Here is a 26,635-nt window from a genome sequence, read left to right as displayed (position 1 = left end):
CAAAAGAGCTTTGGAAGGGGAAAAGACATTAAAAAAAAGGCGTCACTGCCGAAGATAAATAGGCTTCAATAGAAATGGTGGTTTTGCACATCACCCATCAAAGGTGATCTCTCCATTTTTGGTGGTGACGACCCTGTATTGCGAATTTCAATCTTCCTCGTCGTCGCTGCCGTATGCGACAAGTGGCCCGGCTGATGCGGCAGGCTTTGACCCCTCCCGGAATCCTGCACTAGAGGTATACCCCTTGAGAGCTGCCAGCGTCGAGCCCGACAGGATGCCATTCTCCCAGGCTTGGCCGTTGCCACGCTCTTGGCCTGCTTGTGATCCAGGCTCTTCCGGGGCCGCAGTATTTTCTTCTGTGGAGGTTCCCTGCTCAACGCCTGATTCCGGACCAGGAGGAGCCTCAAGCAACCCTCTCTCGCCCAACTTCTGCCCTTCGAGCTCCTTCTGCTGCTGTTGCGTAAACCAAATCTCCTCCGGCGCCTCATATCCTTCCAGCCCATAACTGCTCTCGATGCGCCTTTGATCTCTCTCCTCTCTTGTCTCGCGTCCTTCGATCTCCCTGACTGTTCTCTCACCCAGCGCCCGACGAACGGCTTCGGCTGCTTGCTCTTCGATCCTGGCAGCCTCTCTCTTCTGACTGAGCGGATTGGGATCCACAGTGGCCCATCGCACGTTCAATATTTCATTATGGTCCAGCGCTTGGTGTGCCATGGCCTCTTTTGCAAATTGACTGTTAGCTTCGTTGACGTACGTGACGAAAGCAACACCGCGACCTGTGAGAACGCGAATACGTTCAATCTCCCCCCACTCTTGGAAATGCCGTGCGACCACTTCCTCGATATCGTCCGACACATGGATCCTCCCCACGTACAGGGTGCGATTCTGCCTCATGAAACTTCCTACACCACCCATGTCATCCCGATAGTCGCTATGTTTGTCTCGTCCAAAGCAGTCGACGTTGGGATTGAAGACATCGTATATCGTAGGTAGTCGATGGAGATATTGACATTCATGGCCTTTCGGACACAGGCCTCTCGCGAAGAACAGGCAGAAATAGCTCCCCGGTGTTCTGTCTGCTGCTGTCCATCCGGAGTCGTTGCGAATATTACACCGCGAAGGAGCAGCGTGATTAGACAAGAACGCATCCTCTCGATCACCACCGGACCATTTGTTATACCAGATATTGAACACTGTCCCAGTTTGCGGAGGAGGCTCTGATTTTATCGTGGAGGGGTCAACTTGTGGCCGCGCAGGGCGACGCTTGCGACGAATCAGTTTTGTCTTCTTAGCCGGAGGCTCCTCGTTCGGCGCAAGAGATGTTTCATTGTTCGTCTTGGTGAGGGCAGTACTTGTTGAGTCGGTGGCGGGCTCTGCGTCGGTCGGGGACGCTGAACGTTTTCGAGAGGGCGGGGGGGACGTAAGCGTTGTACGGGCCTGGACGACTTCAGCCATGACCTGTGGCTCCTCAGAGTAGTGAGAGCTGGGCAGAATATGCGAATTCAGAACCAGTGCTGGCAGCTTTTTATTGATCTCGAATGTTGAATTATTTGAAATGCGCAACGACGCAATTGCAGTTGCGGGTCAAAATTCGTTTCACATCTCAATCATGTGGTCCACCCTATTGGTTCAGCGGATCACGAAGCGCACTAAGCGCATTTATCGCTTCGATGGGGATTTTTGGCAACCGTGTGAGAATACCGTCCACCTATCTTTTCCATAAGCCACTCCTCTTCCACTCTTGATTGGAGCCTGTCAGTAGTTATCTATGTTCCTTCCTTGACCGAGTTGTAGGGCAGGTCCAGTGGCTATCAGGAACAGCCTAGTCGAGTTCACCAGGCCGTTATGGATGAGAGTAGAGGCTCTAAACTATTTCTTCGATGAGAAGAGTATCCTACGACAGTCTCGTTCTATGTCTCTCGCGCTCCGGCGTGGCTTGAAAATGGCGTCCTCTCCGCCAAAACTCCCTTTGATTATGATCATCGGTGCGACCGGCACCGGCAAGTCAAAGGTGAGGTTCTATCGTCGTTTGGAAAAAATGCATGTCATAGAGACGGAAAACTGATCGCTATCGAGATAGTTGGCAGTAGAGTTGGCCACGCGATTCAACGGCGAAGTCATCAACTGTGACGCCATGCAAATGTACAGTGGGCTCCCGATCATCACCAACAAAATCCCAGAGAATGAACAGAACGGAATCCCCCACCACCTGCTCGACTTTATCGGGCTCAAGGAGAAACTCTGGACGGTGCAGCAGTTTGTCAGAGAGAGCTCGCGCGTCATCGATGAGATTCGAGCCAGGGGCCGACTTCCCATCGTAGTGGGCGGGACGATCTACTATACATTTTCCTTACTCTTCGAGGATGCTATTCTTACCCCCAACCAGGACGAACATCGTTCAGGCCAGGACGCAACGCAAACAAAAGAGGAGTTTCCCATCCTGTCGGCTTCCACCGAGGAGATGTTCGCGAAGCTCCAGGAAGTCGATCCCGAGATGGCGAAGAGATGGCATCCCAACGACCGAAACAAGATCCGGCGATCTCTCCAAATCTATCTCCAGAGTGGCAGAAAGGCTTCTGACATTTACGCTGAACAACGTCAAGCTTCGGTCGATGATCGAAACAGAGTCCAAGTGAATGGCACCGATATACATGAGAGTGGCATGCTGGGTCAGCGGAAAATGAATCTACGTTATCCAAGTCTGCTCTTATGGTTGGAAGCCGAGGACACCTTGTTGAAGCAGAGACTGAATGACCGAGTTGACACCATGGTCGCAAACGGATTGTGTGACGAAGTGAAACAAATGGCAATCTTGGAAGAGGAATTGAAACAAGGGGCAGAGCCAGTTGACCTCGCCAACGGCATCTGGGGATCCATTGGTTACAAAGAAATGAAGCCTTGGCTTGAGGCATGTCAAGCGTTTAATCCCGATCTTACAACAGTAACGGTGGCGCAGCATGAGGGTATAGACGCGGTTAAAGCGAGCACCAGACGCTATGCTAAGCGTCAGAATCGATTCGTCCGAATTCGGCTGGCAAAAGCTCTGAAGGCTGCCGGCAGGTTCGACCTGCTGTTCCTTCTTGACTGCACTGATCTGATCAACTGGCACACCGCAGTCACAGAGCCTGCACAAGCACTGGTGGACTCTTTCCTCAAAGGAAACGAGCTGCCTGAAGCAAAATCTCTCTCGATCATGGCGGCGAGAGTATTCTCACAGATCGAGGAGGATGATATCGATGATGCCCGCGAAGCCAGGACTTGCCAAGTGTGCCAAAAGACCCTCATGACGGGCAAAGAATGGAGAGGGCATCTTGCCAGTCGCAGTCATAAGAAACTTGTCACATGGCACCGTACCCGCAAGCCCGTGACGCCTGGAGAAAGTGCTGAGAGCAAGCAAGTACTGGTACCGACTTCTCCGGACTGATGCTTGATCCAACTCGATTGGTGTACCGAAGCCGTGCCGTGGCACAAGTATCACCGCTAGAAAACCATTCATGGAGGTTCCGATGCCTCCACTTTCGCATTGTCTGCGAGTTCCTGCAAATGTTGCTGATGGGATCTCAAGCCGTTGGTGCGCCACTCGACAAAAGCCGACGACAAGATGTCGCCATGCCCTGATTCTTCCAGCTTGAAGACCTCCAGCACAGGAATCTTTTCTCGCTTTCGGATTCGCCAAACACCGTCAGATGTGACGGTAGTCTTCAGCCCTACGTCGAAGTCAGCAACGTTCGAGCATGTCTCAAGATATGCTCACACTCGAGGAAGCTTGCGGCAAAGTTGATACAGGTCTGTCCATCCCACAAACCCTTACCCTTCAACTTGACATTGTCCGGAATATTCTGCACACTCAACTCTTCAAGACGTTCCAGTGTCCCTTGCTGAGTTCGATAGCCAACGACAATCCGCGGTACTCCCAGTAGGAATGATTGAGCCCAAAACTTGAGGAGTTTCCTCTCGTATTTGATTTGCTCTCTCTCGTTGGTAATCGTGGCCGTCGTCTTGAGCTCCACCCATTCGATCGGCTGCGATCTGTCTTCTGGCTTGAACGCCATGACAGCGTCCACTTCCCCACCGAGGATCATTTTGACTTTGCCGAAGCCAGTTCGGACAATGGAGCAATATTGAGCATGATTGCTAACTACTTGGTCTTCTCGGGATTCGATGTACTCTCGGGAGGTCTCAGGCCATGGTGTCGGCATCAAAGACACAGTTTCGAACTTGTAACCCCAGAAACTCATAAGGTCTTGAGACATGGCACCTGGTCGTCCCGCAGAGGAATACTGTTCTCCGCGGGAAGAAATCTTTTTGGTGTGATTTTCCTCGATGAAGATGGTGCCTTGGAATAAGGTGACATTCATTTCCCAGTCGTCCAACTTGGAGAAGGGAACTATCATCAGCTGTCCGGGCCATGAGCGAGTCTTTCGCAGTTATATCAAGCACATCACACCTTGGTCATCATTCCTCGCCATGTCAGGAAGTCGATCTCTGTTTTAGAGCCTTTCTCTTTCTCGTACACGATGATCGCTTCTAGGAGGCCATCCAGATGGTCATCGTCAGAGTCGTCGAGTTGTCGAAATGTCTCGAATCCTTTACTGAGATCGCAAGGCAGTGCGGGTGGGTAGTAGTAACGCAGGCTCGAGGCATCAAGCCGAAATTTGTGATCCTCGTCAAAGGAGAAAAATGCAATTTCCTGAACCTCTCAGATCGTGCAATCAATAATACTTGTTGAAGCATACGTACCCGTGGCCTTCGAATTGCCGCATTGAGGCCCGCGAAACGAGCCACCGGCTCTACATTGAAGTTGTGTTTCTGAGCCATTACCACTCCCAAATTGTAATTGAGGCCGCCTTGGGAATCATGTCGTCCAGCACCACGTTTCCTGAGAGGTGCCGCCAGGAGACAGGACGAATATCACACCAGCTTTGTTCTGTTAGAGAACCCGGGGGGGGGGGGGGAGCGAAAGGTGCTTCATTGATGGAAAATGAGGGCCACGTGAGAGCGCGATCCAATCCACGCCGCGTGGCGCAATTGACGTCACATGTTGATAGGAAACCGAGGCGCGTTGAACAATCTGGGCTAGAATACTGAGCAGTGTCGTTTGAGAAAAAGGAGCAGAATAAGCTGAAGGATATAGTGTTTTCTCACCCCCTGCGACCTCTTCTTGGCCTCTTCGACGTCTTGTGGCTCCTTCGAATACGCCTACTCTTGCAGACTATGGCGGGCAACAAAAGGGCATTGAGCCAAATTGATGGCAATGTTACCAATTCACAACCACCTCCCAAACGAAAGTCGCAACGAGCAGGGAAAGAAAATGCAGACAGTGATTATACGGGCATGAAAAAGCTTGACCTTTGCACTCTGCTCCAACAACGCAATTTGCCATACAGCGGTATTAAAGACGTGCTTATCCGGCGACTTGAGGACTCAGACAAGGACCACCCCTCCGAGGCGTCCTCGGAGCGTGCAACTGTAGAGGTATGTCTTGATTATTCGTGTAGGATGCCTATTGCGCAGCATGCTGACTCGGATAGCGCCTTGTCTCTGCACAACCTGTCGAACATGCATTCGAGTACCTGATGCTCTGTAGACCGCTGGACGATATCCGAACAGAGAAAGACGCCAAAAATTTGAACGACGTTACATCTAAAGAGCTCGGTGAGGAGGAGGTTGAAGAATACAGCGAACTGGACAATGACGTAGGAGTTACAACTGGAGCCACATCCGAGTGTGATCAACGCGAATCAATTTGTGGCCTGAAGAATTTTGCAAGCTTCCTGCCTCTGAGGATCCAGAGCATCGATGGATACTTACACCCAAAGGATATCAGTTGATAGCTCTCTTGCGGTGGGAGGTGGCCATACGGGATCAGGATGCGTTTGATGAGTACTTCTACAATGATTACAATGGCTATGGCTTCCAAGAGGCGATGGAGAACCAGGTGAGTTCACATTGAAACTGAGCTCGTTGCGCTTTTGCTGAGCTGTGAATCGCCAGCTTCTCTTCTTCAACCGCGAATTTTCCAGAGGGCGTACCCAGGAAGGGGGTGCTTCGCCTGCGGCATTATGGTCGATCATTGAAGGGTTCGCCTGGGTTCTTAACGAGCCGGAGTACTGGTTCCATTGTGACGACCCAGATACGGTGTTGGCGACCCTCCAGCTCATCGGAGGGGCGGTCTTCACGACCTTGAACACATTGGAGAAGAATGGATTGCTGCGCTCTGACTCGCCAGTGAAAAATATAGCGCTCGTGTTGGGTGTTCTATACAACAATACTCGAGATTGGCCAGGCGGCGAAGAGCCAGAATTAGAATGGCGCGGAGCCATGATCAGAGAAGTCCAGCGGCATGGGATTGAAGTCAAAGGACAGCCTTACGGCATCGAAGGGGTGCTCAAGCAGGATGGCGTGGATGGGACACCTTCCAGCAGAGCAGATTCAAGGTGGAAGATGTTTGATTGGGCAAAACGGGCAAGTCTAGCACCATCTGCGCACGCACCCGTCATTTACTGACACTTCCAAAGTTCAAGGCCTTCTCCAAGAAGTACCGGAAAGGATCGTCAATAGGTGGCCGACACTACGTCCTGGCGTCCCAAAAACAACTGGCCATGGCGCGCAAGACCCTTGGTAGTATGTCGGATCTATGAACCTTGATGATGGCTGTTCAAGGTGTAGTGTGAGATTACGACGAGTGTATATATATATATATATATATACATATTCCCTGCTTCAGGAGTGGAAATCTGCTCTTCCACCTACGGTCCCTTGCTTTCTCCCTCTCTTCACACAATCCTGCAGATGGATGCGCCGAGAAACTAATCTCTCAGTTTCACCTTGACATTGATGTTGGACTGGAACATCAACCATCGGTTCGTGGTCTTCCACTCGCTGAGCAGATCGAAATCAAGATGGCGGACGAGCTGCGGGACAAATTTCGACATCTCCATCAAGGCAACGTTCAGGCCTTGACATGCACGGGGCCCGACCCCAAACTTGGCCGTGACCATCAGCAACTCTTTTCATGCAGCCCCAAGGCCGGCGGAACTTACAGGTATGTAATAGCGGTTCATGGCGGTAGTGTCGCCCTCGAGCCAGCGCTCTGGTCGGAAGACATCTGGGTCAGGTCCAAAGACGTCCTTGTTGTGGTGGGCGACCCAATTGTTGATGCCAACAACAGCTCCTTCAGGGAAGTATGTGCCCGCGATCATGGCGCCGCCCTTTGGGACAACCCGAAATAATGGCAGCCTGGGAATACGGTAAGTGAGCCTGGACGGATACGGAGAATTGCATCTTACCCAGTGCCAGGGTACAGCCTCTGTCCTTCTTTTATCACCGCCTGGCAGTAAGGCATACTTTGGGACTCGTGGAAAGAGATAGGATCCGAAATCGACCCTGCCTTGGCCATCTCATCGATTTCCTTCCGCAGTTTGTCAAGACAGCGCCTGTTCTTCAACAGATAGTAAACGATGGCAGAGAGTGTGATCCATGTGGTGTCGGCGCCAGCCACGATGTTGCCAAAGGCTCCAATCAGAACATCCCAGTCTGTGAAAGTGGTTGGATCCCTTTGCTGACCGGCAAGGAACTGGGCAAGCATGTCCTTTCTATCCAATTTCTCTCCTTCGTTTCTCTCCGCGATACGTTTCACCGTGTAGGAGATGGTATAGTCTACTTTACCTGTGCCTGTCCCTGCGAGCCAGTTGACTATCTTGAACAAGGTTGGGTGCAATTCCGGATACACACCCACGAAAGCGGCATAGGACATCCGTTGACGGAGACTCTCACAGATGCCTCCGATGTCTTCACCCTTGTCGAGGAATCCAAAACGTTCAGAAAACTGAAGGGACAACAGTCAGTACAGCCGCCATGCGGAGCTTTCGAAGAAGCACACCGTTATATGGCCCTGACAATCAAAGGCCCAGCAAGTAAACCAGTGGGTTAGGTCAACAGTCTCGCCTGACTTAGCGAAGGCCTTGAGCTTCTCGATCAAGAGCTCTCCACATTCATCGATCAACGGCTCGAAGGCCAGTATCGACGACATGGCGAAGGCTTGTGCGTAATTACGACGGTACCGAGCAGCATCCTTGTTGTCTGGGGTGCTGAAATTGGTGGTGGTGCCAGGAGGACAAGATGGCCCATACCAACTCGACTTCACCCATGGATTTGAGATGGTGTAGATGGTTTTGATAGCCTCAGGGTCATCGATGCTATACGAGCCGGGCTCGAGGCGAACGATTTTCCCTGGAACAACTTGCATCAGAGGAATCGGGGCAGTGCAGTGCGCCACCACTCACCATATTTTCTATGCAAAGCGATGTTAACCTGCTCAAAATCACCCCTGATGAGGGCCTTCAGGTACCAGAAGCGAGTGAAGCGAGCGAGCAATGGTCCCGGCGCAGATGGAAGTTTGCTGGTTGCAGACCAAAAGCAAAAGTAAAGCAACCAAGCCAAGAAGACGGCAGATAGGCCAACCAGTGCCGATGCTTTCCACATTTCGATGGTAGGCCCAGCAAAACCAGGAAACTTTCCGTTCTGTTCCCTTTCTCGCTTTGGATTCTTCCCCGGTGAAGGAACGGGCTGTTGAATGGAACAAAATACGAATGGAGACAGAATAGGTGTTGGCCCGGGCGATTGGGGGATTTATGGAAAGGAAATGCACCAGGATCATGCTGGCGGGCTTTGTCTGCCCTTGCGATTCCCTCGACACTCTCCTCGATACCCCATTGCATTGGTGGCATTTCTGTATGCTGCTGGTGGCATTGGGATGCATGCCTATCGGCCAGGCTTTCCCCTGCAAAAGCATTCGGCAGCTGCATAGGTGCAGTCAAATCCGCCACAGGTGCGTCGGATTTATGCACGTCTCGAAGACCAACTTCTGGGCGGGGGCAGTCTCCGTTGGCCCCCGCCACGATAGGCAGTTGGTCTAGGCACGGGGTTGCTCCACGATAGGTGTTTCCCCTAGACTGGCTCCGAACAAACAACATGGCAGCCACTCGGAAAGACCTCCTCCAGCTTCCCCGTGCTGTCTGGTGGACAAGGCCTGTGAAAACGTGGCAGCCGGACGAAGAGCTCGTGTTGGTCTAGCTTGTGCCTAGCATGATTCCACCCTCAAAGACCCGACTTGAAGACATCTCGAGGCTTGAAATCCGGCCCTTGCTGGCACCTTGGGTCGCAACGTTAATCCCCAATGGTTTATATAGGCATGGTCCGTCGTCCGCCGTCCATTCGACAACCTTCACTTGATCACATCAGTCATGGCCACTATTGGCTCTCACCCGGATGAGTCACGCAGCTCTGCGTCTATTGAGCCTGCGAGAGCCGAAGACGTTACCATTCTTGTGGATGAAGAGGTAATTCCAACTCTTGAAGGCTCATCCCCCAGGAGTGCGAGGCTAATTGACCATCAAGGCAACAGAGCGAGACTCAGCATATGGAGATGAGATGTGAGTCGACCTTTCATTGCGTCGATACATTCGAGCTCGTCTAACTGGACCAGCTCTGCCTACACAGCCTCACTTACATCGTCCGTAAACACTTTCATGATGCAATACGGCCGTATCTATCACTCGTTTCGGGATCATCAGGGTAGTTCGTCTCACTCACTCGCTTTCCCCTTGACGTTTGCGATGGTAATATCCTTCCAGACATGTTGCCTAGCGACGAGCAGGAGTTCAAGAGGCTAGATCTTCATCATGCGTTGATGCTTTGGCTGCTGGATAGCCACCTCCACTTTGCGCCAATTGGTGCGCAGCCCCAGCGAGTGCTTGATCTCGGTACTGGAACGGGCAATTGGGCTGTCGATTTTGGTAAGCAACGGACCTATTTGCTTTCCCTTGCCAGTCTTCTCACAATAGCACCAGCCGATCTATACCCCTCGGCAGAAGTCACTGGAACGGACTTGACGCCGATACAGTCCACCTTCGTGCCTCCGAATCTGAGGTTCATTATTGACGATTTTGAGGATGAGTGGGCATACGAGCAGATGCCTTTTGACTACATTCATGGGCGATATCTGGCATCTTCTGTTAGAGACTGGCCGCGATTAGTCCGGCAATCTTTTCAGTATGTCGAATGATCTTGTTGTATTCATCTGCAGCCATGGCTTTCAATGCTTGAATCCTGGGTGTCGACCTCAAGCATGCAAAATGTGTTCGTTCATTCTGACGACACGGACACTCTAGGAACGTGAAACCTGGCGGGTGGGTCGAATTCCAGGATTGGGATACAAAGATATATTCAAAGGATGGTTCGTTGACGGAAGAAACGGCCCTTTTCAAGTTCCACTACTATACATGTGGGCGCCGGAGTGCTGCTGGCTACGACTCTCAGCCTGGCCCCAAAATTGAGGGCTGGCTTCAAGATGCTGGTTTCATCAACGTACAGGTTGTGAAATTACCAATTCCTCTGGGCACATGGCCTAAGGATCCCAAATATGTGAGTGAGATACGACTGTTGCGTACGCCGTGAGGATTTCCACTTTCTGCTGGACGTCCGGGTAGGCTTTTGCTGACTAGTGACATATCCCTCTGTAGAAGCAAGTCGGGATATGCAATTACCTTCAGTTCCAAGCTGGTATGGAAGGCATTGCAATCGGGTGCTTGGCGAGGACTGCAGACGACCCTTGGTCGATAGAAGAAGTGCAGGTTTTACTTGCCGAGGCGAGGCGAGACATGAAAAATCCCAAGATCCATGGGCAGTATGATTTGTGAGTAGGAGTCTGCACGCAATGGAGATCCATCCTCGTCGCCTGAACTAGATTTGGAGAACACTGACTGACTCTCTATATAGTTATGTCGTGTATGGACAAAAGCCTCCGGTGCAATAGTGGATGGCGAACTGCCAGTTGGTTGATGGTAGAATGTTGAGCATGTCTGTACCTTTATTGATGCCGAGACGGAGACCTATGCTCTCGCAAAAGTTTTGTTTGAATTTAACAATGCTATGCCCGATATGCTAGTGCGAAACCGTGGAATGGAATTCATGACTTGGGCGCTGCTTGTCGACACCAGGCTGAGGGTGCCTGACGAGGTCACAAGGCTGGCGTTGACGAGGCTGACCCGCGGCAAGGCTGGCGAGCTCTACGGTGGATCAATGCTTGGCATCCGCGAAATAGTCTCCAGGTCCAGACTCTTGCAACTTTTCATCTCCTTTTTGCTGCCACCAGCGTCTTCGTGTCTTCTTGAGCCTTCGAGAGACGTCTTAATACAATATTTGGCCATGCGCCCACAAAGATGCTAGGTCGCGACCCACTGTCGGCGTAAGGAGTGGTTCGGCAGGGATCGAACCGCACAGTGTCGCGCATTTTGTCCGCTAGCCTCGAATCGCGACCATTGAGGATGAGCATCACGCTCCGAAATGCCACGCTCTGGCTTTCTAACCTCATCCTCATTGCGGCTCTTCTGATCTTCGCAAAGGGATTTTTCCCTCACAAAGCCTTCTTACCGGGGCTGGCGACATGGCCCGCCACGTCCGAAGCAGGCCCTCGGTCGGCCCCGTTCGATCGTGTCATCTTTATGGTTGTTGATGCTTTGCGGAGCGACTTTGTCTACGGAAATGCTTCGAGCTTTACTTTCACCCAAAGCCTCATCAGATCTGGCGCTGCTGTCCCGTTCACCGGCCATGCCAGTCCGCCAACTATAACGATGCCGCGCGTCAAGGCCATCACCACGGGCTCCGTCCCAAGTTTTGTGGACCTCATTCTCAATTTTGCAGAGTCGGACACGACGTCGACCCTCAAGGATCAAGACACATGGCTGGCCCAGCTACGAGCCAAAGGCGGCAACCTCGTCATGTATGGAGACGACACGTGGCTTCGCCTGTTCCCAGATTTCTTCGCTCGAGCCGATGGCACGACGAGTTTCTTCGTGTCCGACTTCACCGAGGTCGACAACAATGTCACCAGGCATATCCCTGCTGAGCTAGCGAACCACGACTGGTCTGCGATGACGCTCCACTTCCTGGGCCTGGACCATATCGGGCACAAGACAGGACCCAAAGGACCAAGAATGCCGGCAAAACAGGCGGAGATGGATGGTATCGTGCGGGACATTTATGCCAAATTGGAAAGCTACGACCATCTCAAGTCATGCTTGTTAGTCCTGCTTGGTGACCATGGGATGAATGAGGGTGGCAACCATGGCGCATCCTCCCCAGGAGAGGTTTCCACAGCTCTCACTTTCATCTCTCCGAAGTTCAAATCGGCGTTCGAAGGACAATCTTGCCCCATCGACGACGCAGCTGACTATCAGTACTACAACACCGTTGAACAATCCGATATAGTCCCGACCCTTGCTGCTATGCTGGGATTTCCCATTCCCCTTAATAACCTCGGGGTTATTATGCCGCGACTCTTGGAACTCTGGACGCATCCCCGTGATCAATATGCTCTCCTCTACAGCAATGCAGAACAGATTTTGCGGATTGCACAAGCCACATTTCCGAAAGAGTTCAGTCAAGTGTCAACATCTGCCGAATGCTCGGTGACTGATGGAGACGACGCTGAAGTCCTTGCCTGTCTATGGCAACATGTCTCAGCGGAGCATCAAGCTGTCGCCACGGACCAGACCTATTCCACCCCACCGACAACTCGTCTCAACGCCTTTCTGTACAAAGCACAGAACCTTCTCAGTGGCACCGCCAGTAATTATGACCTCACTAGCATGCAGATCGGTATAGGACTCAGCGTGCTGGCGCTGGCGCTCTGCGCGCCCAGCTTTGTACAGGGTGTCCTCTCAGCAGGTGTCGATGGGGTGATCCTGCTCGTCATCATGCTCGCATTTGCCGTCACCATGTTCGCCAGCAGCTACGTCGAAGAAGAGCACCAGTTCTGGTATTGGACCCTTGCTGGCTATCTAGTCGTCGTACACTGCCGAGACAGCCGGTTCACACTGGTCCACACCAAGGGGGTTGCCCGTTCTCTCCTGGAGGGACCCACGGGCACGGCGCTCGCATACCTGCTGTTCGGCGTGGCCCGGCGATGGAAGCAGACTGGGCAGAAATACGCCGGCGAGGCCGACCTCCTCGGCGAGGTCATCACGCCCAATCCATGGGTCCTCTGGATGCTGGTCATGCTCGCATACATGGCGCTGTCGCGCAACCTGAGCCGTCGGGCCGGGGTGTGGATGGGCTCGCCGCAGATGGGCATCCTGCCGGCGCTGGTGTCCGTCTCAGCGTTCCTCTTCAAGATCGCTTTCACCGCCGCGGACGCGCCCGAGCTGCTCGCCTCGTTCCCCGTCCTCAACCCGCTGGTCGGGTTCGTCTCGGCGTACCCGCTCGTCAGCATGGCGCGGGTGGTCTTCCTGGGCCTCGCCCACCTGCTCGGCTGCGCAATCTACTACGAGACACCGTGGAAGGGCGCGGCGCACCTCTTACGGTTTCTGACCGCGTTCCAGGACGTGTTGTCACTGCTTCTCATCACGCAGACGCGCACCGTCTACGTGCCGCTGTTCCTGTTCTTCAACCTGCAGCTCTACCTTCTCCGGCGCGGCCGACGCCGTTCGGTGGGCGAGATCGCCGTGCTCGCCCTCCTGTTCCAATACGCCTCCTTCTTTACCTTTGGCAGCACGAACTCCATCGCCACCATCGATCTGTCTAACGCATACAACGGTGTCGCGGGCTACAATATGGCCGCCGTGGGCATCCTCACGTTCATAAGTAACTGGGTTGGTCCGATATGGTGGTCCTTTGCAATTTGCCAGTTGTTCAGCTCTCTCCATCTCCAAGGCGGTGCATATTCCTTCCTCTTTACGGCGTTGGCTACCTTTTCCTGCATCCATGCCTTGTCGGTCATGGTGGCTTGCATGGTCCTCCGAGAACACCTCTTTATATGGACCGTCTTCTCCCCAAAGTATCTCTACACGGCGGCCTGGGTGGTGGGCCAGCACACCGTCATCAATGCAGTCTGTGTCGGGTCGCTGCTTTGGCGAACAGGGGGCTAATTGTCGGAAAACCGGTAGAGATAATTTGGCCTCACGAATAGATATAAAATCTAGACAGGATTTCATCTCGACTACTTGTCGACAATTTTATAAATGACCGTTCAGCTGTTCTTTCGAGGCGCAAAAGCCGTCGAAGAATTGGCCGATCCCTTGCGTATCGTCGATGGAGATCACTTTCGAGACATCTAGAGCAGCGAGGTCAGTAGGCAGGCAGGCCTCAAGCGCAGCGACAGGGAGTCCTGTGAAACGTACATTGGTCAGGGCGCACAATAACCGTGGCGCCTTTGTCCGGGTCGATGCCGTACTTCTCATACGCATGGCCATGGCCCGAGTTATAATGTTCATCGTCGACGAACACTTTGTGGAGATCTTTCAGCACGCAAAGATGGAAAAATCAGCAAAAAAGTAGTGAATTCCTGCTAGCATTTCGGTTTCTGGGTTCAAACTCCTTACCTCTCATCTTCCACTTCCCGGTGACGGGCCAGAAATAATCGGGGATCTGCTCCTGCTCGAGCTTCAGACGCTCGCCGGCGACGACCACGATGGGCTCGATGAAACTGTCGATATCCGCCGACACGGGGGTGTATTTGCGCACGGGACCGGTCGGGGATTCCATGTACTTTGCGATCTAGACAGACAGCTTTTGCATTAGTTTTCTGTTTGTTTGGTAGCAGCAGTAGCAAGGTTGAGAGACAAAGACGGACCTGGTTCAGCCTCGGGAGCATCTGGGGATCTTCAATCTTGCCGGCGAAGAAGATAACGCGCCATCGACCATCTGCCTTCAAGGCCCGAGCGAGCTGCATGGCTTTGACATCACAGAACCGCACGACCTGCGCCCCAGGGAACCTCATACCGACCACAAGCTCCCTTGCCAACTCCTGTGTGCTGTTTGCGCTGGATGTTACGCTGGAATCCTCGTATTTTGAAGTCAAGCCCGCGGTATACCGTCCCGACTTAATAAAGCCCTCGCGAAATTCTTCGGGGGTGATCTTCTTCTCGTTGTTGGCCTTGTTGCTCGCAAACAGCTTCATAAAGTACCGGTCAAAGTCGATCAGATCGGCGGCCGTCTTGCCGCGTTCAATGCTGTACGTCTTCAACAAGTCGGGTGTCGCCTGCCCCGTCAAGACATGGCCGAGTTTCCAGCCGATGTTGAAGCCGTCCTGCAGGCTGACATTCATCCCCTGTCCGGCCTTTGGTGAATGCGTGTGGAATGCGTCCCCGGTCAAAAACACCCGGTTCGACTTGGTGAAGTGGTCCGCGAGACGTTGGCCAATCGAATAGCATGACCACCAGTACGTGTCTGCAAAGTCCATCTTGTACGGGTGGAAGATTTGCTGTGCTTTCTTGTGCAGGTCTTCGAGTTTAATTTCCTTGACGTTGGTGCCCGTTGGGAATTCGATGTAGAAGCGGGTCAGAGAGCCGCCTTCTCGGGGGATGACCAGGAGGGAGCCCGAGTCGGAGTGAACAGTGACTTTGCGCCGGATGTCGGGGAAATTGGTTCGAGGATAGATATCCATGACTCCCCAGACGGCGTCGGTGCTGTCTCCAACCATCTTGTAACCCAGCGATCTACGCACAACGCTGTGTGCCCCGTCACAGCCCTGTGTTCATCCAGATCTTAGTAAGGGGAAATACTCTCAACCTCAGGGTACTTGGGACAAAACTTACCAAGACATATTTGGCCCTGAAAAGCTCTTCCTTCCCATCTTCGTCCCGGACCGCGACAACCGAACAAGGATAACTGGCTGCATGCATGTCCGCCAACTCCTCGTCTATGCTGACGCTCTTCACCGTCCATCCGTAACTCACTTCTTCGCCCCTCCCGGCGCCCAGCTTCCTCATCTTCTCCAGTAGTAGGCCATTGACCCGGGCCTGGTTCAGGATGAGATGCGGCATGTGGCTGAGACCCTTGGCCGTGTCGGCCGCGCGGTTGCTCCGGCGGATCCCGCCCTGCCCATCGGGGCTCCAGAAGGCGACTTCGAGGACGTGGTAGGCCTCGCGGAGCAGGTCCTCGGACAGGTCCAGAGTCTCGAAGATCTCGACCGTGCGGCACTGGATGCCGTCCGCCTGCCCGATGGCCATGGGTCCGCCGCGCCGCTCCAGGATCTTGAATTTGATCTGTTGCCGCGGGTGTGTCGTGTTGTAGATGGTGAGCCACAGCGCCGCAGTCAGCCCGGCGCTGCCGGAGCCTACGATCAAGACATCGAAAAGGTCGGCGTCGGCCATCGTTGAGCTGGTGCTGGTGGAGAGAACCAGAGCTTGTTGTGCTACAGACGTATGGGCTGGGCAGAACGTAGATGGCGAGTTGATGGAGACTCGTCTGATGGCGAGATGAATGGCTGCGCAATGCAATACAATGCAGAAGTTGTTGAAAGCCCAAAGCAATGTGAGGTGGTGCCTGTAGTGTGAGGGCGTCTCTGATCTCCGAAATGAACGATAATTAGGCCTCCGTCAAGAAATCCGTCCACCCTGGTGGGTTTATATCTCCAGCATCTCCTCCCAGGATCTTCAATGTGAAATGCAAAGATATCTCCCGAGCCGACAACGAGCCGACTCTTGAGATGCGATGTCAATGTGTGCGGCGGTACTTGAGCGCGGCATTCCTTTTCCACTTCAAACCACTGGTAGCCAGCAATCCAGCATCTCTTCTGTTCAGCCTGTCGAGAGGGCTTACTCTCCGCAATCAGTTGGTTGATGTGGTCTTGCTCTTCCCCGCTCTTGTTCCTCGCTCCTCGCGCCCTTCACAATGGCCGAGACTGCTTCCGAGGACCAGACGGTGTAGCCAATAGGGCTCGATCCTCTTCCGATCTGGAGGTCTGTCGGATCGAATTGCTTCCGTGGACCTTTCCGCTTCGCGGGCCATGGGGAAGCAATTGCCCTTTGGAGATGTTGTCGGTGCTTCGTAGGAGCCGAGCTTGGTCGCCGTAGCATCACGCTGCGTGTATATCGGGAACGTTTGACCTCGATATTGATTGAGCGCATAGACTGCTGTCAGTGGCATCGGTGCGAGGGTTGATATGGCACCATACCAGCCATGGTTAATGCGGTCTCCAGACTCGCTTCAGCAAGCCAATCGTGTGCCAAGCCTCTCTTACCGCCTCCGCATTTGTGCCGGCAGAATAAATGCGAAATCCGCGAACATGCAGCACAAATTCCAATCTCGCAGACACATTGCGCTATGTAGTCTGCGTCGTCTCTGGCAGAAATGCCTTCATTAGATCCCTCAACCGTGCTGAATGCCTCCGTCCCTGCATCCGCCATGCCACTCATATCTCCCGATGCGCTTCTCCACGCACACCTGAAGCAGAGCCCGCCGAGGCGACCTTCCAATCGCCTCACTTCGGAACCACGACCTATCCAGCTCAACGTGGGCTCTTTGACGCATTGCAACGGGTCTTCCTTGGTTAAGATTGGAGCGACGACCATAGTGTGTGGTGTACGCGCGGAAATACTCCCTACGAGCGAAATTCCTAGTTTTCGAGTCACCAAGTCTGCAGACAAAGACTGGACATTACGATCAAGACCGAAGAACGAGGTGGATGACCATGAGGGCGAAGGAGAATATTCGGCCACTCAGCTGTACAACCTTGTAGTCCCAAACATAGAGTTGGCTACGGGCTGCTCGCCCAGACACCCCGCCAACACCGCACCTTCAGTTGAAGCGCAGTCAATATCCCAGCGACTGCTGTCGCTACTTCACACCTCGCAGCTAGTCAGAACCTCGGACCTCGAAATCATCTACGCCCCACCTCCTGAGTCCCAAGACTTGGAGCTAGGCATAGATGCCGAAGCTCAGTTGAAAGCGTACTGGACGCTTTACATTGACATGATGTGTATCAGCCACGGCGGATCGGTATTCGATGCAGCCTGGCTTGCGCTGGACGCTGCGTTGCGAAATTGCCTCCTACCGAAGGCCTGGTGGGACGCGGACCTGGAAAAAGTCATCTGCTCGATGGATGTGAAGGAGGCACGGAAACTGCGGCTGAGGGGAATGCCAGTCCCAAGCAGTTGGGGGTTGTTTGTGCCCGAAAAACGACTGTTGACCATGCAGAATGACGGAGAAGATCGGTCTTGGATTCTTATGGACTTGGACACCTTCGAGGAAGAGTCGTGTGCGGAGGTGGGATGTATCACGGTGGACTGCAGCAACGGTGCCGATTCAGCGGTGGTTTTGAGGATCGAGAAGAGTGGCGGCTCTGTGGTTGGGGTCGATCAGATTGCACAGGTGGCCGAATCCGCCAAACAGAGGTGGCAGCAGTGGAAGAATGTACTGGACACGGCTTTGACTGCTTGAGAGATTGATCTGATGGCGCATGTCTGCGAAACAGAAAATTGATACCCCCTTTTGATGTCGACACCGGTTGAGCAGGTTCGTGGTCTAGGTTGGCCCTCGTCGTGCAAGACCTTCTTTGACTGTCCTGGAAATGTTGTATGCTTCTCAGGGGAAAATGTTACCGTCTGCCTGGTCAGAAACCTCACCACTACTTTGCTCCTCCATTCCACGAGCCAGCAGCGTCCATACGAGTACAAGCCCCCCACTGTGATAGGGTCCTTTCAATACCGATGTATGGGAAAGAAGCCTCATTCAGCCTCTCAAAGGACACACGAAGGAGTTTGTTCAACCACAGCCTACAGTTCTCTGGATACGCGTCTCGGATTCCCTCAAATGGGACAAGTTCTGGAGAATGAGTCTGCGCTATTGATCCACGAAAGTTCCTCCCAGCGATGTTGGTGTACGCGAGTGTGAAATACAATCCTCACGATATTTTCCGACGCCTTCGCAAATGCGCACGAATAAAGAGCCGCCTCTTTCCGAATGTGCTCGAGTTGTAACCTGCACGCAGTAATTGCCAGCCATGACCTCCAGCTCCGTCCATGCTCCTGGACTCTACTGCCCTCTATCCTCGGCCTCGTCTGCCGCCGTCAACGCCGACTTCAAGTGTACGAACAAGGTTTCCGCAAACTGCGGCGGGACCGCGTTTCCTATCTGCCGCAGCATCTCGTGAATGGTGCCCGAAAAGACGAAAAAGAGCGGGAAGGTCTGCAGACACGCATATTCGCGGATGCTGAATCGCCGGTACCCATAAGGGTGGAAGTGATGCCCCTTCACCGACGTCATGATGGTGGCGCAAAGCCCTTCTCCGCTGTAGGGTGTCCTCGGCGTGCGCATCTCTGGGATTTCGTCCTGGTGCCTTGCATTGGGAGGGATCGCGCCGATGGCGCCAATGATCGATGGAAAGGGTTCAAGGCCTGGTTCCGTGCCGTGGGTCGGTTGGACGAACGCAGGGAGTCGTTCGCCTGGCCTGTGCCGCAGTTCTGGGTCAGTGGAAGAAGGACGCAAGACAAGGGGGCGGTGAGGAGTGCTTCCTCAATCTTACCCTGACGCAATGATGATGGTTCTGTTTCGGGTTTGAGGCACGCCGTACCTGGACAGCTCGACGGCTTTCCACTGGATACTGTACCCCTTTTCAATGAACCAGCAGATGAGGTTGCGGAAATGCCCCCTCTTGTCAATGTCGGTGAGGCTCTTGGCCTCTTCAAGCGTGACAATCCGTGGCTTGCACACCTCCAACAGGCCGGGCACTTTGGAGAACGAGTCCATGTCTCGCTCATTTTTCTCCAGGTTTGGGTTGCGGTTGGCGCCGCAGAACGGTTGACATGGAGGGCTCATGTGGAGGAAGTCGACCACGTAGCGATCCCCCGATATGGCTGCCCTGTTGATGAAGTCCGCGACATCCTCCTCTAGAACCTCGGTGCCGCTCAAGTTGAAGTTTCTCTTGTATGTCTCAATCGCTCTCTCGTCGAAGTCGACGGCGACTTTGAGCTTCAGGCCGGCCTGGAAGGCCCCCAGCGAAGTCCCTCCAGCACCGGAGAAGGCGTCTCCGAAGGTGTACCTCCTGCTTTTCGAGCGTTCCGTCTCTCGCCACTGTCTACGCAGCTCGGAGTCAGGTATCCGAAACTCGACCAGCCCTTGTGGCGTGGCGAGGGCGCCATCGTCTGTCTGGTTGGCCCATAAACGCTCGATTCTTCCCGCCAGCGGTGGCCCCTTTGGGTCTCCATGTTCGGTGGAAACATTGCGGTCGGCACTGGTGTACCGGCAGAAATACACCGCCTGGTCGGTCTTGTCTCCAGTATACTTTTCGACGTGTTTCTCGTACTGAAGATCGTTGTACGCTCTGTTTGTGAAGATGACGGTACAATTCCTCACAACTTGGCTGACGTGTACTGTCGAAGTGGTGTCCTCCACCTCCATCTCATCGTTGATTTTCACGAGCTGTACTAGCTCGTGCTGCCTCTCCGGCATTAACAGCTCCCAATGATTCTGGTACAGGAGTCGGTGCCCTCTGATACATTCGCCATCTTCGGTGTCTGGGAGGTATTCCACGATTCGAATGAATGATTGGTCTCTCAGCTCCACGTCGCGCCCTGGCAGCAAGCTCAACGGCCCCCGAGCAACTCGCTGCACCTGGTTGATGTCGACCACTTTTCGTCTCTGTGGCTCTTGACTTGCTGTGACGACGAACTCCTCATCGCTGTCGTCGTCGTCCAAGACAATGACCTCTTTATGGCCACTGTCGTGAAGCTCTGGGAGGTGGTCTCGGAAGTTTGGGTAACGAAAGAGAGGGTGGCTTGTTCTGGGCTGGTGCGCCCGCGCCTGGACCCAGAGATTCCGGTTTTGATAAGCTGCCACACCACCAAATGGATACATCTTGTCCAGTCGTGTCTTTGCTGGTGGGTCTCTCTTGATCGAAATGAGGGTGCGTGAGAAGGACTGGGAGCGATCAGTGACCGCGATGAGACGGTATTGGAAGGTGAGATCGGTGGACAGAAAGAAGGCGAAATGGTCCCAGGATGACTTGAGGTGTCTTTGAAAGGGTCACAGAACGAATTTCTGAGAGAATGAAGAGAAGAGAAGATGAAGAGGACGAATTCGGCTCTCGCTGAACGGGAGGACTGACTGCTGTCGAAGAGAAAACAAAGAGAGATGAAAGAATTGAATAAGAAGGCGGGCGGTCGAAGAGAGATGTCTGAGAAGAGAATCTGTGGGGATGAAAGAACTGAAGAAAAGGATAAGAGGTCAAGAAGAGACGCTTGAAGCGAGAATCGGTAGAGATGGAAGGTCTGGACAAGAAGATGGGAGATCAAGACACGCTTGAAGTGAGAGTCGGTAGAGATGAAAGAACCGGACAAGAAGATGAGAGATCAAGAAGACGCCTCAAGAGAGACTGAGTGAGCCGATTGAAGTCGCGCATGAGAGGATTTGACGATTGATCTGAAGTCACACGGAGAGGCAGGAGACTTAAAACTCCAACGTGCGGCATGAGGAAGAGCCCACGGTTGCCAAACCAAAGGCCTCAACGTGGCGCGCCGGATGTGTGACTCTCTCCTCTTGTCATTGTAGAGATCCAAGACAGATGGTGAGTCTTGACAAAGCCCATCCGTGTCGTTGAAGCCACCGACGCGGTCCAAACAACAAACAGGTTTCTGGTTCATGCATAGGAGACAATGCGATGTTTGCGCCTGTGAAAGCGTCTGCAGCCTTTCCGTAAAGACGTACATGGTATTCTGAGAGGACAGACAGCGCGGGGCCAGTCCGTAAAACAGCCATCAGTGTCCCTCAGTTTGGTGCTGCGTGACATGGTCTTGACTGAGATATACTACGGTACTCCTACACTGATGGGATGTCGTCTGTATTCGTGTTGCGGTCACGTGCGAGGCTCGGTCCGAAAAGGGGGACTTGCTCCACCATGTTTTACCCTTTTGTTTGTAGGACAATGCGGCCGTCATATTCCACCGGCATGGTCAGAATGCTACAATTTCCGGTGAGCTAAGCAGGGCGTATTGTTAGAGACAGGTCGAAAGGGCTTGCAGGCGCGGTACAGTATGAGCTAAAACACAAAGCTTGCGGGAACAGACGCAGAGCATTGTTGCGTTTCTTTGTTTGTCTTTCAAGCTCGTGCAAAATAGCCAAAGATACACAAGGTCCAGGTGTCTAAGAGCCAGATGCAAGCTTTACAGCATTTCATACAGTGCATAATTCAATCTCAGACGTTCGGTGCTCAAGTTCCTAGCGTCCGAAATGGTACCTGAGTTATACGCTGGTCTCCACGACATCTGCTAGACACTTTGGCACTCTTGTTTGTCGCCCCTCTCTCGCTTTGTCCAAGAGTAGGACGTCCCGGCCCCTGTTCCCCCGGCGGTTTGCTGCATTTGTACCAGAGAACTTCAATTACAGGGCGGATGCCGGATTCTACTCCGTCGGCGTCCTGCAGGCCATAGACCAAGCCTCTGAACAATGCCCTCACAACAATGGGTGGGAAGCCATCGGCAATGTGCCTGCATACTTGTGCAAAAAGACAAAAGAAATCAAAAATATCCGGAAATTTCTGTACCTCTGCAGGTTCGCGTTCATGGAGTCCGCGAAGAATATCGGCTTGCTCTGTTTGTGGTTGGTTGTGATGGCGTTCTAAAGCCCATATCGCGGCGAGGTCCGCGCGTGCTCTTGAACGGATTGCCCTTGGTAGCTTCACCGGACGCTTAATCGGAAATGCCATCGTATATTCAAGGCACAGGTTAACGAGAGGCAGGAGACCATCGCCAGGGGGGCGCATTGGGAAGGGGAAGTAGTTTCTCGCAAGGCTGTTTGCTGTCGGCGGCAGAATCTGCGGAACAGGGTAGCCAGTAGACTCACCCAGAAGCAATCAAAATCAAGCTCTTTGTCTCAACTTGACGAACACCGAATTCGCGGATGATGCAGCGTTCCCTCTGTAGACTATAACCGAGGCCGACTCTGCCCCAGAAGAGGGATCGGAAACCAATCTAGGTATGTAATATCTTTGAGGCCTAAGGTATCTTCAAGGGTCGAGCATGGCGACTTTGTGGCTCTGGCCGGATTCCTGAGTCCTGAGAAGGCAGCAAGCTGCTCTTTTTGGCGATTTCTCTTTGCACGGCCTATTTATGAAGTTGAATGGCTGGCACGGAGAGCTAACATGAATTATGTCGACAATGTACTCATTTATCAAGGAGCTCGTGGATGGTCTTGTGCGTCAGGCGAGCGCCTTTGCCTCAAAAATTTTGTCCATATGTTTCGCCAACATCTGCACTTTATCGGTCGCTCACTCAAGAGGCATTCAGCAACCTATGTGCTACCGGAAAGTCTATCAGCAGCGCGAACTCCAGTGAGTGTCTTTGAGACAAGTCCCCGTTCGGCTCGAGGTGTTTATTTCCATTCAGTATGCAATGCCCAGGGCACCCCCGTTTCTCAGGGACACAAATATGATAACAGACTCGACAGAGAATCGGAATAGAGGACTAATTCGTATCTCGATGATGCAGTGGCCGCTTGGAGGGAGTCACCGACGGAGACAGCTTGTTATTCTCCCTCCTGTCGCTCACCACTGGCTATGATGTCCATGCCTCATGCCTTGACAGTTGAAAGAGGGTCCAGATTACCGCTCACGGAGGTACACAAGTCCGACAAACCCCTCCGCGTCATGATCCCAAACAACCAGATCACTGGATTGGGCCTTTAGCGTAAGAACTACCTCCTCGAATGCGTTTGCGGCATTTCCGACGGCGAGCAGCCTGCTCCAGATATGCTCTCGGGCCTGAAGAGCGGACGGAACAGCTTGATCCATTTCGCCCCCATGGTCCCGAAAATCATGGACAGGAAAATATATTTCAACCCATCAAGAGAATGGACGGTAGATACTTACGGTTGAACCCTCAGATGGTCGGATCTCGCACACGGCAATTGATGAAACCCTGGTTCTGGGTTCGAACTGCCTCCCTCCAGCGTGCATTTCGGGATGGAGAAAAATCTGGGGAATCCCCCGTGGAGACAACCATGCGGAGCCCCGTTTGAGGATTCCGAAAATGACCATTCCGACAACTTATAGCGGCAATTCTAGGACCATTAAAGAGTAGCGGTGGCAAGGCGACTGAGCTCTTGAGAAGACATGTACTCAATCTTCGAGATCTCCGGTGTCAACTGCTGTGTGGGCTCCCTTTGAGGTCCACCCTTTCCCAACCCCTGTCCTCGTCGCCCGAAGTAATTGACCACCGTCGCCGGGATGTCCAAGGCAGCGCTGTCCGAGACGGCTGAACACTCTGGCGTGGTCGCCCAGGAGAAGCTCTATCTATACAACTATGCCGTCGTCGCCGTCATCGCCATCGGCGCCACCGCCTCGGGCATGATGACCGGCATCATGAGCACCGCCCTGGGCCAGCCCACCTTCCTCGAATATTTCCACTTCGACACAGCTTCTTCTCAAGACACCGCCCTCATCGGCGCGATAAACGGCGTGTATTTCGGCGGCGCCTTCTTTGGGTCCTTTAATGCCAGCTACATCGCGGATCGATGGGGACGGAAAATAGCTCTTTTGGTTACGGCTTTCGTAGCCACGGTGTGTTCCGCTTTAATCGCAGGGAGCGTGCATATTGCAATGTTGCTTGTATTCAGGTATGTACATGTTATGGCCCCGTTATGGCTTCCTGTTGCCGACACTCGGCTCTGACCGAGCTCAGAACGCTGGCAGGTTGGACCTCAGGAGCATATATCACTGTTTGCTGCCTCAGCTTGTCGGAGCTTGCACCGCCACACCACCGAGGTCTGATGGTAGCCTTGGTCGGAATCCTCAATTGTCTCGGCTATGTCATTTCGAACTGGCTTGGCCTTGCATTCTACTTCGTCCCGGCCGGCGGTGTCCAGTGGCGAATCCCCTTTGCGCTGTGTTGCGTTCCGTCCCTGGTGGTCTTTGTTTTCGTTTTCTTCGTCCCGGAGTCACCGCGGTGGCTCGTAATGAAGGGCCGGCACTCGGAAGCAGGGGTCGTCCTCAACAAACTCCATTGCAGGGCCGGTGATGCGAGATCGCATGACTTTGTGCGGCTGGAACTGCAGCAGATCACACGCCAAATAGACTTCGAACGCAACAACGAGGTCTCCTGGTGGAAAATGCTGACTGCGAAGCAATATCGGTGGAGACTGGTGCTCTGTATCATGACAATGCTGATGGCACAGGTGATGACACCTTTGGCTGGCAATCTCGTTCACCCCAAGTTAACCTCTTGCTAGTCCGCGGGCAACGTCGTGATCGTGGTGTACGGGCCTGTCATCTACGAATCGATTGGGTTCGGACCGGTTGCTCAGCTTTGCTTGACCTCAGGGTATGCAACATCAGGCATGGTGGACAACTTTATCGGATCATTTTTCATCGACAAGATCGGCCGGGTGAGGATGATGGTGATGGGAATCATTGCGCAGCTCGTCTTGCTCGCGATTGCCACGGGTTTGATCGCCACATATGCCGGGACGACCAATTTGGCGGCGCAGCGCGCTATCGTTGCCGTCTTCTGGCTTTTCATGTTTTCTTATGGCGCCCTTGTCGAAGGAGCTGCATTCACCTACATCAGTGAGATATGGCCAGCTCATCTCCGGGCGAGAGGGTCTGCCATTGGAATTGCCACGCTGTATTTGATCGACATGGTCTACGTCGAGTAAGTCAACCCCCGCGGCCCCGCCACCTCATCTCTACAAAGCGAGAGAGATAAAAAGGGAATTGTTATTGAGATTCTCGTGCACAGGGCTTCGATTTACGCATTTTCAACAATCGGATGGAAATTCTACCTTACGTTTTTGGCGTGTGGAACAGTCTTCCTTGTTCTTTTCATTTTCCTCGCAAAGGAGACGAAGGGGAAGCCCCTGGAGGAGATAGGGAGACTGTTTGGCGATGACCTGATTGTCGAGACTCAGGAAGACATGATAAAGGCCGAGAAGGAGGTCTATGAAAACGAAAATTTGTAGATGCCCTTTTTTTTTACGCCTGAAGCGAGCGTGATGGGAGGACAAAGCACAGCTGGAGGAGAAAGGCCAACAGGAGTGTCAATTGGTGGTCAATAAGACGCAGACCGGCCCCCGTCTATGGTGACAGAGGTCGCTGTGATATGACTCGCCATGGAACTGGCAAGAAAGATGCATGTGTCGGCCACTTCGTCTGGCTGTGCCAACCGGCCCATAGGAGTGCTGTACATGTCCGCAGGTTTCCACGTACCAGTGGGGTTGCTCTCGTCTAGAAGAGAAGTGCCTGAGGATTTGTCTATCTGTCGATCCAATAGCTGTTGTCTTCTCCTGGCAATCATGGGTGTTTCCACGAGCCCGGGGCAGACGGCATTGACCCGAATTCTCTCGGCTGCATGATCGATTCCCGCGGCTTTGGTGATTCCAATCACGGCATGTTTGGAGACGACGTAAGGAAGCATTTCTGGGATGACGGAGAAAGAACACGTTGAAGCGATGTTGACGATGCTCCCTCTCTGTGCCCGGACGGGACTGTGCGTGTTGACCGTGACGGCGGGCTCCTGCTCCGCCATGGCTTGAATTTCCGCCTGCACGCAAAGGAGAAGACCTCGTGCGTTGACAGCTTGGATGTCGTCGTATTCCTCGATCGGATACTTGCTGGCAGAGACGCGAGCTTTGACAGATATCTTCGGGCCAACCGATGTCAGCGAGAAAGCCCAAGTCCGGATGGGAGTGCACCCAGATATGAAGTTTTGACCCCCATGGCATTCTCACTTACCCCTGCGACATTGAACGCTGGATTCAACATCTATTAGCTTCAGGCGTGAACAACATGTCCGTCGTGACATTATCTTGTCTCGTTATATGGTCCGGGAACGGACGTCATACATACCGTAGTCAAGCCTGCCAA

At 53.2% G+C, this 26,635-nt stretch overlaps 10 protein-coding genes across 11 annotated transcripts; 5 read left to right on the top strand and 5 right to left on the bottom strand.

The window, feature by feature from the left end:
• Window position 1: 1 nt before the first annotated feature.
• Window positions 2-1,538, bottom strand: PV07_07212 (uncharacterized protein). Its single transcript, XM_016394276.1, has one exon. The coding sequence runs from the start codon at window positions 1,453-1,455 to the stop codon at window positions 148-150; it is 1,308 nt and encodes a 435-aa protein (XP_016247695.1). The 5' UTR covers window positions 1,456-1,538; the 3' UTR covers window positions 2-147.
• Window positions 1,539-1,730: 192 nt separating this feature from the next.
• On the top strand, window positions 1,731-4,109 carry PV07_07211 (tRNA dimethylallyltransferase). The gene is made up of 3 exons (XM_016394275.1): window positions 1,731-2,011; window positions 2,081-3,786; window positions 3,892-4,109. Exons 1-2 carry the CDS (start codon window positions 1,850-1,852, stop codon window positions 3,422-3,424), a joined length of 1,506 nt encoding a protein of 501 aa, XP_016247694.1. The 5' UTR covers window positions 1,731-1,849; the 3' UTR covers window positions 3,425-3,786; window positions 3,892-4,109.
• On the bottom strand, window positions 2,834-4,939 carry PV07_07210. Of its 2 annotated transcripts, XM_016394273.1 has the most exons (4): window positions 4,741-4,939; window positions 4,448-4,690; window positions 3,755-4,397; window positions 2,834-3,707 (listed from the first exon to the last, which is right to left on the bottom strand). In XM_016394273.1, the coding sequence occupies exons 1-4, from the start codon at window positions 4,816-4,818 to the stop codon at window positions 3,493-3,495; spliced, it is 1,179 nt and encodes a 392-aa protein (XP_016247692.1). In that variant the 5' UTR covers window positions 4,819-4,939; the 3' UTR covers window positions 2,834-3,492. The 2 variants fall into 2 exon arrangements, with proteins under 2 accessions (XP_016247692.1, XP_016247693.1); XM_016394274.1 differs by having other exon boundaries at window positions 3,755-4,690.
• Window positions 4,940-5,214: 275 nt separating this feature from the next.
• Window positions 5,215-6,641, top strand: PV07_07209 (uncharacterized protein; the record flags this gene model as incomplete). Its single annotated transcript, XM_016394272.1, has 5 exons — window positions 5,215-5,475; window positions 5,532-5,696; window positions 5,771-5,938; window positions 5,995-6,465; window positions 6,519-6,641. The coding sequence occupies 5 exons, from the start codon at window positions 5,215-5,217 to the stop codon at window positions 6,639-6,641; spliced, it is 1,188 nt and encodes a 395-aa protein (XP_016247691.1).
• A 168-nt stretch (window positions 6,642-6,809) lies between these two features.
• Window positions 6,810-8,484, bottom strand: PV07_07208 (uncharacterized protein; the record flags this gene model as incomplete). Its single annotated transcript, XM_016394271.1, has 5 exons — window positions 6,810-6,986; window positions 7,044-7,239; window positions 7,290-7,828; window positions 7,883-8,232; window positions 8,286-8,484. The coding sequence occupies 5 exons, from the start codon at window positions 8,482-8,484 to the stop codon at window positions 6,810-6,812; spliced, it is 1,461 nt and encodes a 486-aa protein (XP_016247690.1).
• Window positions 8,485-9,139: 655 nt separating this feature from the next.
• On the top strand, window positions 9,140-10,821 carry PV07_07207 (uncharacterized protein). The gene is made up of 8 exons (XM_016394270.1): window positions 9,140-9,341; window positions 9,400-9,434; window positions 9,488-9,579; window positions 9,636-9,797; window positions 9,852-10,053; window positions 10,173-10,425; window positions 10,524-10,696; window positions 10,780-10,821. Exons 1-8 carry the CDS (start codon window positions 9,246-9,248, stop codon window positions 10,814-10,816), a joined length of 1,050 nt encoding a protein of 349 aa, XP_016247689.1. The 5' UTR covers window positions 9,140-9,245; the 3' UTR covers window positions 10,817-10,821.
• Window positions 10,822-11,160: 339 nt separating this feature from the next.
• PV07_07206 (uncharacterized protein) lies at window positions 11,161-14,348 on the top strand. Its single transcript, XM_016394269.1, has one exon. The coding sequence runs from the start codon at window positions 11,328-11,330 to the stop codon at window positions 13,926-13,928; it is 2,601 nt and encodes an 866-aa protein (XP_016247688.1). The 5' UTR covers window positions 11,161-11,327; the 3' UTR covers window positions 13,929-14,348.
• On the bottom strand, window positions 13,618-16,571 carry PV07_07205 (uncharacterized protein). Its single transcript, XM_016394268.1, has 5 exons — window positions 15,597-16,571; window positions 14,633-15,529; window positions 14,382-14,556; window positions 14,181-14,297; window positions 13,618-14,113 (listed from the first exon to the last, which is right to left on the bottom strand). Exons 1-5 carry the CDS (start codon window positions 16,152-16,154, stop codon window positions 14,016-14,018), a joined length of 1,845 nt encoding a protein of 614 aa, XP_016247687.1. The 5' UTR covers window positions 16,155-16,571; the 3' UTR covers window positions 13,618-14,015.
• Window positions 16,572-17,098: 527 nt separating this feature from the next.
• On the top strand, window positions 17,099-19,103 carry PV07_07204 (uncharacterized protein). Its single transcript, XM_016394267.1, has one exon. It carries the CDS (start codon window positions 17,134-17,136, stop codon window positions 18,220-18,222), a length of 1,089 nt encoding a protein of 362 aa, XP_016247686.1. The 5' UTR covers window positions 17,099-17,133; the 3' UTR covers window positions 18,223-19,103.
• On the bottom strand, window positions 18,817-20,637 carry PV07_07203 (uncharacterized protein; the record flags this gene model as incomplete). The annotated part of the gene is made up of 2 exons (XM_016394266.1): window positions 18,817-19,231; window positions 19,307-20,637. The coding sequence occupies 2 exons, from the start codon at window positions 20,635-20,637 to the stop codon at window positions 18,817-18,819; spliced, it is 1,746 nt and encodes a 581-aa protein (XP_016247685.1).
• Window positions 20,638-26,635: the final 5,998 nt, after the last annotated feature.

The sequence above is a fragment of the Cladophialophora immunda genome (genome assembly GCF_000835495.1).
Source record: "Cladophialophora immunda strain CBS 83496 unplaced genomic scaffold supercont1.4, whole genome shotgun sequence".
NCBI lineage: Eukaryota > Fungi > Ascomycota > Eurotiomycetes > Chaetothyriales > Herpotrichiellaceae > Cladophialophora > Cladophialophora immunda.
Note: the sequence above shows the minus strand (reverse complement) of the source record. Positions and strands in the feature narration are given on the sequence as shown.

Excerpts from the sequence above, each read along its gene's own strand:
- PV07_07206 (XM_016394269.1), top strand. The coding sequence starts at position 11,328 with ATGAGCATCACGCTCCGAAATGCCACGCTCTGGCTTTCTAACCTCATC.
- PV07_07204 (XM_016394267.1), top strand. The coding sequence starts at position 17,134 with ATGCCTTCATTAGATCCCTCAACCGTGCTGAATGCCTCCGTCCCTGCA.
- PV07_07211 (XM_016394275.1), top strand. The coding sequence starts at position 1,850 with ATGAGAGTAGAGGCTCTAAACTATTTCTTCGATGAGAAGAGTATCCTA. Across the intron at positions 2,012-2,080 it reads CCGGCACCGGCAAGTCAAAG|TTGGCAGTAGAGTTGGCCAC; the intron begins GTGAGGTTCTAT and ends CTATCGAGATAG.
- PV07_07210 (XM_016394273.1), bottom strand. The coding sequence starts at position 4,818 with ATGGCTCAGAAACACAACTTCAATGTAGAGCCGGTGGCTCGTTTCGCG. Across the intron at positions 4,691-4,740 it reads CGGCAATTCGAAGGCCACGG|GAAATTGCATTTTTCTCCTT; the intron begins GTACGTATGCTT and ends TGAGAGGTTCAG. Across the intron at positions 3,708-3,754 it reads TGCCGCAAGCTTCCTCGAGT|GGCTGAAGACTACCGTCACA; the intron begins GTGAGCATATCT and ends ACTTCGACGTAG.
- PV07_07207 (XM_016394270.1), top strand. The coding sequence starts at position 9,246 with ATGGCCACTATTGGCTCTCACCCGGATGAGTCACGCAGCTCTGCGTCT. Across the intron at positions 10,054-10,172 it reads TTAGTCCGGCAATCTTTTCA|GAACGTGAAACCTGGCGGGT; the intron begins GTATGTCGAATG and ends CGGACACTCTAG. Across the intron at positions 10,426-10,523 it reads GGCCTAAGGATCCCAAATAT|AAGCAAGTCGGGATATGCAA; the intron begins GTGAGTGAGATA and ends ATCCCTCTGTAG.
- PV07_07212 (XM_016394276.1), bottom strand. The coding sequence starts at position 1,455 with ATGGCTGAAGTCGTCCAGGCCCGTACAACGCTTACGTCCCCCCCGCCC.
- PV07_07205 (XM_016394268.1), bottom strand. The coding sequence starts at position 16,154 with ATGGCCGACGCCGACCTTTTCGATGTCTTGATCGTAGGCTCCGGCAGC. Across the intron at positions 14,557-14,632 it reads TGCTCCCGAGGCTGAACCAG|ATCGCAAAGTACATGGAATC; the intron begins GTCCGTCTTTGT and ends CTGTCTGTCTAG. Across the intron at positions 14,298-14,381 it reads CGGGAAGTGGAAGATGAGAG|ATCTCCACAAAGTGTTCGTC; the intron begins GTAAGGAGTTTG and ends GCGTGCTGAAAG.